The 11,332-nt window shown below is 43.1% G+C and overlaps 1 protein-coding gene across 1 annotated transcript in view; it reads left to right on the top strand.

Moving 5' to 3' along the window:
- Nucleotides 1–11,332, top strand: part of LOC311123865 (regulator of G-protein signaling 6-like) — a gene marked incomplete at both ends in the record, with an annotated part of 43,123 nt that overhangs the window by 14,260 nt on the left and 17,531 nt on the right. The window contains 2 exons of the mRNA XM_084198086.1: nucleotides 1–20; nucleotides 2,330–2,391. The exon at nucleotides 1–20 is cut by the window's left edge and continues 70 nt beyond it. Coding sequence (XP_084054212.1) covers nucleotides 1–20; nucleotides 2,330–2,391 — 82 coding nt within the window. The remainder of the gene's footprint in view (nucleotides 21–2,329; nucleotides 2,392–11,332) is intronic.

The following is an 11,332-nucleotide window of genomic DNA, read 5'->3' as shown; positions in this document are numbered from 1 at the left end:
AAGAGGACGTGGAGAAAGAGGTACGTCTGTGTGTTCTATTGGATGTTGTATGTTCTATTGGATGTTGGATGTTCTATTAGATGGTGGATGTTATATTGGATGTTCTATTGCATGTTGGATGTTCTATTGCATGTTGTATGTTCTATTGGATGTTGGATGTTCTATTGGATGTTCTATTGGATGTTGGATGTTCTATTGCATGTTGTATGTTCTATTGGATGTTGGATGTTCTATTAGATGGTGGATGTTATATTGGATGTTCTATTGGATGTTGGATGTTCTATTGCATGTTGTATGTTCTATTGGATGTTGGATGTTCTATTGGATGTTCTATTGGATGTTGGATGTTCTATTGCATGTTGTATGTTCTATTGGATGTTGGATGTTCTATTGGATGTTCTATTGGATGTTCTATTGGATGTTGGATGTTCTATTGGATGTTCTATTGGATGTTGGATGTTCTGTTGGATGTTGGATGTTATATTGGATGTTCTATTAGATGTTGGATGTTCTAATGGATGTTGGATGTTCTATTGGATGTTGGATGTTATATTGGATGTTGGATGTTCTATTGGATGTTGGATGTTATATTGGATGTTCTATTAGATGTTGGATGTTCTATTAGATGTTGGATGTTCTAATGGATGTTGGATGTTCGATGTTATATTGGATGTTGGATGTTCTATTGGATGTTGGATGTTCTATTGCATGTTGGATGTTCTTTTGGATGTTGGATGTTCTATTAGATGTTGGATGTTCTATTGGATGTTCTATTGGATGTTGGATGTTCTATTGCATGTTGTATGTTCTATTGGATGTTGGATGTTCTATTGGATGTCTATTGGATGTTGGATGTTCTATTGCATGTTGTATGTTCTATTGGATGTTGGATGTTCTATTGGATGTTCTATTGGATGTTGGATGTTCTATTGCATGTTGTATGTTCTATTGGATGTTGGATGTTCTATTGGATGTTCTATTGGATGTTGGATGTTCTATTGGATGTTCTATTGGATGTTGGATGTTCTATTGGATGTTCTATTGGATGTTGGATGTTATATTGGATGTTCTATTAGATGTTGGATGTTCTAATGGATGTTGGATGTTCTATTGGATGTTGGATGTTATATTGGATGTTCTATTGGATGTTGGATGTTCTATTGGATGTTGGATGTTCTATTGGATGTTGGATGTTCTATTAGATGTTGGATGTTCTAATGGATGTTGGAAGTTCTATTGGATGTTGAATATTATATTGGATGTTCTATTAGATGTTGGATGTTCTAATGGATGGTGGATGTTCTATTGGATGTTGGATGTTCTATTGGATGTTGGATGTTCTATTGGATGTTATATTGGATGTTATATTAGATGTTAGATGTTCTAATGGATGTTGGATGTTGATATGCTGGTAGAGCACGGCGCTTGTAACGCCAAGGTAGTGGGTTCGATCCCCGGGACCACCCATACACAAAAAATGTATGCACGCGTGACTGTAAGTCACTTTGGATAAAAGCGTCTGCTAAATGGCATATTATTTATTATTATTAGATGTTGGATGTTATATTGGATGTTCTATTAGATGTTGGATGTTCTATTGGATGTTTGATGGGATGTTGGATGTTCTATTGGATGTTGGATGTTATGTTGGATGTTGGATGTTATATTGGATGTTCTATTATATGTTGGATGTTCTAATGGATGTTGGATGTTATGTTGGATGTTATATTGGATGTTCTATTATATGTTGGATGTTCTATTAGATGTCGGATGTTCTATTGGATGTTGGATGTTCTATTGGATGTTGGATGTTCTATTGGATGTTGGATCTTCAATTGGATGTTGGATGTTCTGTTGGATGTTAAATTGGATGTTGGATGTTATATTGGATGTTCTATTAGATGTTTTATTTTCTATTAGATGTTGGATGTTCTATTGGATGTTCTATTGGATGTTGGATGTTCTATTGGATGTTCTATTGGATGTTGAATGTTATATTGAATGTTCTATTGGATATTGGATGTTGGATGTTATATTGGATGTTCTATTGGATGTTGGATGGTATATTGGATGTTCTATTAGATGTTGGATGTTCTGTTGGATGTTCTATTGGGTGCTGGATGTTACATTGGATGTTCTGTTAGATGTTGGATGTTATATTGGATGTTCTATTGGATGTGCTAAGATGTACTTTATCAATTAAAAGTATGTAATCCACACACTATACTATGTTCTTGTAATCACAAGAACATAGCTTTGAGTATATCAATTAGAAACCAGTTTTAATCATACCCGATGAGTAATGATGACTATTGTTTCCCCTCCTCAGATTGTGTTTCTTAACAGCCAGTTGGACAGACACTGTATAAAGGTTTCTAAAGTGGCTGAGAGGTAGGTATGAGCGAAGCTCCACCATCTCACCTATAAAACATATCCTGTCATAAAGCTCCACCATCTCACCTATACAACATATCCTGTCATAAAGCTCCACCATCTCACCTATAAAACATATCCTTTCATAAAGCTCCACCATCTCACCGATAAAACATATCCTGTCATAAAGCTCCACCATCTCACCTATAAAACATATCCTGTCATAAAGCTCCACCATCTCACCTATAAAACATATCCTGTCATAAAGCTCCACCATCTCACCTATAAAACATATCCTGTCATAAAGCTCCACCATCTCACCTATAAAACATATCCTGTCATAAAGCTCCACCATCTCACCGATAAAACATATCCTGTCATAAAGCTCCACCATCTCACCTATAAAACATATCCTGTCATAAAGATTGTTAAATCAACACAACAAATGTGGAATTCCAGAGCTCTTAATATAATAATTATTTATGAATTATGCTTTTAGATACAAATGTCAAATATCCTTCCTCCAAAGGAACATTCTATGGATTACATTTTGTGAAAATCCCCCAAATCATGGTCTTTTTTTTTTGTGTCCCGGATTGACCTTTAGGCTCAGTAGCCAAGTGCATTTTTTATTTTTATTTAACCTTTATTTAACTAGGCAAGTCAGTTAAGAACAAATTCTTTTTTACAACGACGGCCTACCCCGGCCAAACCCGGACAACACTGGGCCAATTGTACGCCGCCCAATGGGACTTCCAATCATGGCCAGATTGTGATACAGCCTGGAATTGAACCAGGGTCTGTAGTGACACCTCTAGCACTGAGATGCAGTGCCTTAGACCGCTGCACCACTCGGGAGCATGCAGCTCTCCAGTTAATCATAGGTTTTTATAGTAGAGTGCTGTTAAGCCACTAGCCCACAGCACCAGCACAGAGACTGTGATTACTCCAGGGGTCATCTGGTGGGTTACCTTTGACCCTTGCCATAGAGCTGTGGTTGATAGGGGGCTCAGCCTTAGGCAGGGCTGCCAACTTTTGAAAAAACTTGGAGGGAGATTTGCTATGTGAATTCAATTGCCCCCTGGCACAATCCCTAGACGAGGGACTGGGGGTGCTCCCCCAGGAAGATTTTACTGTTTTAAAGCTGATTTCCTGCAATTATACAGTGGGGAGAACAAGTATTTGATACACTGCCGATTTTGCAGGTTTTCCTACTTACAAAGCATGTAGAGGTCTGTAATTTTTATCATAGGTACACTTCAACTGTGAGAGACGGAATCTAAAACAAAAATCCAGAAAATCACATTGTATGATTTTTAAGTAATTAATTTGCATTTTATTGCATGACATAAGTATTTGATCACCTACCAACCAGTAAGAATTCCGGCTCTCACAGACCTGTTAGTTTTTCTTTAAGAAGCCCTCCTGTTCTCCACTCATTACCTGTATTAACTGCACCTGTTTGAACTCATTACCTGTATAAAAGACACCTGTCCACACACTCAATCAAACAGACTCCAACCTCTCCACAATGGCCAAGACCAGAGAGCTGTGTAAGGACATCAGGGATAAAATTGTAGACCTGCACAAGGCTGGGATGGGCTACAGGACAATAGGCAAGCAGCTTGGTGAGAAGGCAACAACTGTTGGCGCAATTATTAGAAAATGGAAGAAGTTCAAGATGACGGTCAATCACCCTCGGTCTGGGGCTCCATGCAAGATCTCACCTCGTGGGGCATCAATGATCATGAGGAAGGTGAGGGATCAGCCCAGAACTACACGGCAGGACCTGGTCAATGACCTGAAGAGAGCTGGGACCACAGTCTCAAAGAAAACCATTAGTAACACACTACGCCATCATGGATTAAAATCCTGCAGCGCACGCAAGGTCCCCCTGCTCAAGCCAGCGCATGTCCAGGCCCGTCTGAAGTTTGCCAATGACCATCTGGATGATCCAGAGGAGGAATGGAAGAAGGTCATGTGGTCTGATGAGACAAAAATAGAGCTTTTTGGTCTAAACTCCACTCGCCGTGTTTGGAGGAAGAAGAAGGATGAGTACAACCCCAAGAACACCATCCCAACCGTGAAGCATAGAGGTGGAAACATTATTCTTTGGTGATGCTTTTCTGCAAAGGGGACAGGATGACTGCACCGTATTGAGGGGAGGATGGATGGGGCCATGTATCGCGAGATCTTGGCCAACAACCTCCTTCCCTCAGTAAGAGCATTGAAGATGGGTCGTGGCTGGGTCTTCCAGCATGACAACGACCCGAAACACACAGCCAGGGCAACTAAGGAGTGGCTCCGTAAGAAGCATCTCAAAGTCCTGGAGTGGCCTAGCCAGTCTCCAGACCTGAACCTAATAGAAAATCTTTGGAGGGAGCTGAAAGTCCGTCTTGCCCAGCGACAGCCCCGAAACCTGAAGGATCTGGAGAAGGTCTGTATGGAGGAGTGGGCCAAAATCCCTGCTGCAGTGTGTGCAAACCTGGTCAAGACCTACAGGAAACGTATGATCTCTGTAATTGCAAACAAAGGTTTCTGTACCAAATATTAAGTTCTGCTTTTCTGATGTATCAAATACTTATGTCATGCAATAAAATGCAAATGAATTACTTAAAAATCATACAATGTGATTTTCTGGATTTTTGTTTTAGATTCCGTCTCTCACAGTTGAAGTGTACCTATGATAAAAATTACAGACCTCTACATGCTTTGTAAGTAGGAAAACCTGCAAAATCGGCAGTGTATCAAATACTTGTTCTCCCCACTGTATGTATTTTTACATGGCTTAGGCCTATGACCACGGTGGAAAATTAGGTGTATTCAGGATGCTCTGAACATTAAATGAACACTCAAAATTCGATTACTTTGTTACTTTGAGATATTTGGGGGATGAAATGTAAAGTATGCTAATCTTTTTTTTTAAACATATTTTCTTAGGTGGTTTGACACTTTATTCAGACAGTAATGAAATGAGATGGGGAGACGGGCTAATGCTAGAAACAGTGGGAAGGTTAGAAGCAGGTGGAAAGTTGTATGCAACACGTGCCAGGGAGTGTTACCACTACACCAAGGCTCTGCACAGGAAATTGTAATATTAATGGTTGATGGCAGTGGGGTAACCAAATCATAGATTGCAGTCTGGTTGTCCATAGACTGCTTTCAAGGTAAGGACACAAACATTTTATATTTTGTATTTTGGGTGGACTCTCTCTTTTAAAAATAGGGCTGAAAGAAAATCCTGCTAGCTCTCCAGGAAGGTTGGTCACCCCAGATCTGTGGTCCTCTGTAGCTCAGCTGGTAGAGCACGGCGCTTGTAACGCCAAGGTAGTGGGTTCGATCCCCGGGACCACCCATACACAAAAATGTATGCACGCATGACTGTAAGTCGCTTTGGATAAAAGCGTCTGCTAAATGGCATATTATTATCTATGTTTCCCAAGTGCCGGGTGTTTGAAAATGTTCTTGTTATAACAATTAATTTATCAAAATCACCCAACCTTCAAGAAAAGTCTAATGAATATCAATATTCAGGTGGTTTATTCCTACTAGTTGAAGATCCCTGTCATCATCTTACTCTACATAGAAACAATATGATGTGTTTATGAGTTGAGAGCCCCCCTACCATCTCTGCCTTGCACGTGCCCAATACTAAAATGTCAAAAATTATATTTGATTCGCGCAGCATTTAATATCCAACGCTTATTTGTATGACTTTGTTCAAAACAATGCGTGAATGGCTGCAAAAATACATGGCCTCATATAATTCATTTTCAAAGACACAAGTAGGGCATATCAGATTTCAAATATGTGATTACACTGTCATTACTGGAAAGAAGCGGAATAATACAATAAGTGTGGTGAATATCAGTAGTGTTGTTGCTCTGACAAGCACACCAATTACCCTGTATTATAATAATAATATAATAATAATAATAATATGCCATTTAGCAGACACTTTTATCCAAAGCGACTTACAGTCATGCGTGCATACATTTTTTTTTTTTGTGTATGGGTGGTCCCGGGGATCGAACCCACTACCTTGGCGTTACAAGCGCCGTGCTCTACCAGCTGAGCTACAGAGGACCATTGTTAAGAATGAGAATTGTTCCACTGGTCAGACCAAATAAAGTAAATAGCTAATAAAATCTCCTGAAGACTAGATAACATAAATATGCCCCTACACCAGTGGCGACCCGTCATTCAGAGCAGGTGGGGCAAACCTGTTTAGTTAAAAAATAAAAAATAAGCATTTTTTTAAAATACAATTTTGTTGCCTGTTTTGCATGTTATTTTGGCATTAATTTGTGTCACATATCAGATTGCAAACAATGTTACAAAAAAAATATATATATATATAATTGAGTTAATAAAGCCGCATACAAATTTGGTCTCTTTTTTGCTTTCTTTAGGAAGGCAGCTACAAAATGCAGGTGTTTCAGCCTAGCTCAGTGCTTTCTGTGGTGGTGGGGCAACCAGCGGAAAATACAGAGCGTAGGGGTTGGTAATCTCCTCTAGTTGCGCCGTGATTGGCTCAGTGTTCTGTCACTCATGGGAACACTACGTCACTGCAAAATCTACAGGGAGAACTAGAATGTTCAAGCCCCCTTGGGTGCTGCCATAGATTTACATTAGAAGTGCCCATCCAAGAAGGCTCAATGTCATTGGCCACAGATAAAATGACGTCAAATTATATCTACCGTAGCTTTGATTGGACTGATCATGTCAACATCATACTTTCAAAATCTTAGCTAGCAAGCTAGACAAGCAGTCACCGTCATGAATCAAGTCGACAATCTACTGGTAATGCCTTTTCAATCCTTGTCATATGAAGAGAAATTATAGATAAAACTTATCGGTGCTCATCGGCCATTGGACATAAACATTACACAACAAGTTGGAAATCGCAAATTCAACAATGAGTGGTTTGGAAGGAATCTGTGGCTAACTGCAAGCGTTGCAAAGCAATCACTAGCCTGCTATTCAGTGGAGCGGGTGAGTGGTCCAAGTCTGGGTTTAAGGGTCTCTTTTCCAAGCTTAAAAGGATAAACATTCACATGCAACATCATGGGCCAGAAAAGGTTGAATACGTTGGCCATGCTGTCAATCCAGCATGACTTCTGCCGAGTTCAAAACAACTGGAAACTGGGAAATCTCAGACTTCATTGATCTCAAGACAACTGGGTTACTCGGAAAAAAAGAGCTCAGACTGCGATTTGGCATGGGTCCCCAGATCCTCAAAAAGTTATACAGCTGCACCATCGAGAGCATCCTGACTGGTGGCATCACTGCCTGGTATGGCAACTGCTCGGCATCCGACCGTAAGGGCGTACAGTCCAGTACATCACTGGGACCAAGCTTCCTGCCATCCAGGACCTATATACTAGGCGGTGTCAGAGGAAGGCCCCAAAAATTGTCAAAGACTCCAGTCACCCAAGTCATAGACTGTTCTATGTGCTACCGTATGGCAAGCGGTACCGGAGTGCCAAGTCTAGATTCAAAAGGATCCTTAATAGCTTCTACCCCCAAGTCATAAAACTCCTGAACAATTAATAAAATGGCCACCCGGACTATTTACATTGACCCCCCCCCCCCCCCCTTTTGTTTTTACACTGCTGCTACTCGCTGTTTATTATCTATGCATAGTCACTTTACCCCTACCTACATGTACAAATTACCTAAACTAACCTGTATATAGCCTCGTTATTGTTATTTTATTGTGTTACTTTTTATTTTATTTATTACTTTAGTTTATTTAGTAAATATTTTCTTAACTCTATTTCTTGAACTGCATTGTTTGTTAAGGGCTTGTAAGTAAGCATTTCACGGTAAGGTCTACACCTGTTGTATTCAGCGCATGTGACAAATAACATTTGATTTGATTTGAAAATACGTTTTGAACGGTCGTCCAACTCGGAATTCCAAGTCGGGAACTCGGGCCTCTTTCTAGAACTCCGACCTGAAGATCACCTGACGTCACGATTCGACCTCGTTTTGTTCCGAGTTCCCAGTTGTCTTGAAAGCACCATAAATCCAGAGAATGCCAGACTTTGATGACAAAGTTTGATGACAAAATTAGCCCACAAGAAGGACACCTTCCTGTTCAAGTGAGCACAGCACAACAAGGTGCTGCTGCATACATGATGTAATATGCCAGGGAGATATGTATACTGTAGCTAAGAAAGTAATACTAAGTGTATGTTGTGTAGTAAGCTGTTAGTAGCCCATGTGCCTCACCCTAATAATTTGATCCCTTTTCCCCTCATAACTTAGCCTACTGTTCTGACTTGGTGGTGCACATGTAGCCTATAGCCTGTTTTAGAGAAATGTAATCATCGAATATTGTAAGAGCTTTCATTGTCTGCTTATATTCCCCCTTTAGTTAGCCTAAGGTTCTGACTTGGTGTACAGGGAGAACACTGTAAGAATGGCCCATGTTCTGAATTCTGTCGCTGTACATTTCAAAAGTGCTGAACAAATAGTTAAATTGACTACGTCATTCTTAGCTCGCTCATTAATGTCATAATCGAAATTACGGATTGCCTCTTATGCGCTCATCGTTCCCTTATGCCATAGTTTGTACATCTCGATTGTGAGTAGAAACCACATTTGTTTAAGCAAGTCAGCCATATCGCCTAGGTTTTTTTTTTAAAGGCAGTAAATGAGGCTGAATTAACTGTTTCGCTGCCAGACAAGGCTCCGCTGATAGCCAGGTGTAAGCTCTGCTGTTGGGACAGCTTCATGGAGGCCCTAACAGTTTGTGGGCACTGTTTGTCACCGTTATAGTGCAATGAATGTACTGTTTTGTGTTGTGTTGTGTTGTGTTGTGTAGTGGCTTTGCTGACATGCATTAAAAAAAAAATGGAGTTTGCCCCACCAAGATTGACGTGCTAAAGTCACCGCTGCAGTACACTACCCAAATTATTTTATATTTAATCTCCCCCCTCTAGAATCAAACTTACACTTTTGGATTCACAATCTGTTTGACAAAATGATTTTTGTAACATACTGTAGTTCTGTCTGCTGCCTTTTCGCTGTCACAGCCTAAATGCCAATCCCCAAACGAGGGGACTAATGCAAGTGTGGTTTAAATCGATTTTAGTACATGCTGTCAAAAGGCTGCATTCTGCAATAGAGACAGGAGGAACAGCGACCTCATTTTGTTGACAACATTGGACATAAAACAGGCTTCCGCGCTGCTCTTTTAAGAGTTTTTAGAAACTCAGCAGAGAATGTTCTCTCTCCATTCGGCTCCACTCTAATCTTGATGGGCGTTTTTTTTTTAAACATGCATCCAATCCCACTTGATCCTTTACATAACTAGACCAATCATATGCTTCAATGTGCCGCGGTTCACAGTGCTGTGGCAAGACAGGACAATGATAGAGGTGTCGCTCGTGATGTTAAATTGCAGGCGCAGACGCTCCGATTTCAAAACGATTTGGGGCACAGTTGAAAAGTTAACTAGAAAAATAAAAGCAGTACTTTTCAATGCGTGAGATATAAGTGGTGTGCGGTGAGAGCGTGAGAAGAGGGTCAAAATGCGTGTGTCTCGCGGCCAATGTGTGAGAGTTGGCAGCTCTGCTTAGGCAGGGCTAGGGGCAAGGTACAGGCTGGAGGGCGGGGCTAGGGGCAAGGTACAGGCTGGAGGGCGGGGCTAAGGGCAAGGTACAGGCTGGAGGTGGAGGGCGGGGCTAAGGGCAAGGTACAGGCTGGAGGGCGGGGCTAGGGGCAAGGTACAGGCTGGAGGGCGGGGCTAAGGGCAAGGTACAGGCTGGAGGGCGGGGCTAGGGGCAAGGTACAGGCTGGAGGGCAGGGCTAAAATGTAAATGTAAATGTAGGCTAGGGGCAAGGTACAGGCTGGAGGGCGGGGCTAGGGGCAAGGTACAGGCTGGAGGGCGGGGCTAGGGGCAAGGTACAGGCTGGAGGGTGGGGCGGGGCTAGGGGCAAGGTACAGGCTGGAGGGTGGGGCTAGGGGCAAGGTACAGGCTGGAGGGCGGGGCTAGGGGCAAGGTACAGGCTGGAGGGCGGGGCTAGGGGCAAGGTACAGGCTGGAGGGCGGGGCTAAGGGCAAGGTACAGGCTGGAGGGCAGGGCTAGGGGCAAGGTACAGGCTGGAGGGCGGGGCTAGTGGCAAGGTACAGGCTGGAGGGCAGGGCTAAAATGTAAATGTAAATGTAGGCTAGGGGCAAGGTACAGGCTGGAGGGCGGGGCTAAGGGCAAGGTACAGGCTGGAGGGCGGGGCTAGTGGCAAGGTACAGGCTGGAGGGCAGGGCTAGGGGCAAGGTACAGGCTGGAGGGCGGGGCTAGTGGCAAGGTACAGGCTGGAGGGCAGGGCGGGGCTAGGGGCAAGGTACAGGCTGGAGGGCGGGGCTAAGGGCAAGGTACAGGCTGGAGGGCGGGGCTAGGGGCAAGGTACAGGCTGGAGGGCGGGGCTAGGGGCAAGGTACAGGCTGGAGGGCAGGGCTAAAATGTAAATGTAAATGTAGGCTAGGGGCAAGGTACAGGCTGGAGGGCAGGGCTAAAATGTAAATGTAAATGTAGGCTAGGGGTAAGGTACAGGCTGGAGGGCGGGGCTAAAATGTAAATGTAAATGTAGGCTAGGGGCAAGGTACAGGCTGGAGGGCAGGGCTAAAATGTAAATGTAAATGTAGGCTAGGGGTAAGGTACAGGCTGGAGGGCGGGGCTAGGGGCAAGGTACAGGCTGGAGGGCAGGGCTAAAATGTAAATGTAAATGTAGGCTAGGGGTAAGGTACAGGCTGGAGGGCGGGGCTAGGGGCAAGGTACAGGCTGGAGGGCAGGGCTAGGGGCAAGGTACAGGCTGGAGGGCAGGGCGGGGCTAGGGGCAAGGTACAGGCTGGAGGGCGGGGCTAAGGGCAAGGTACAGGCTGGAGGGCGGGGCTAGGGGCAAGGTACAGGCTGGAGGGCGGGGCTAGGGGCAAGGTACAGGCTGGAGGGCG

Source organism: Coregonus lavaretus, assembly GCF_964263955.1.
Source record: "Coregonus lavaretus genome assembly, contig: HAP1_SCAFFOLD_3225, whole genome shotgun sequence".
In the NCBI taxonomy this organism is placed as follows: domain Eukaryota; kingdom Metazoa; phylum Chordata; class Actinopteri; order Salmoniformes; family Salmonidae; genus Coregonus; species Coregonus lavaretus.
Note: the sequence above shows the minus strand (reverse complement) of the source record. Positions and strands in the feature narration are given on the sequence as shown.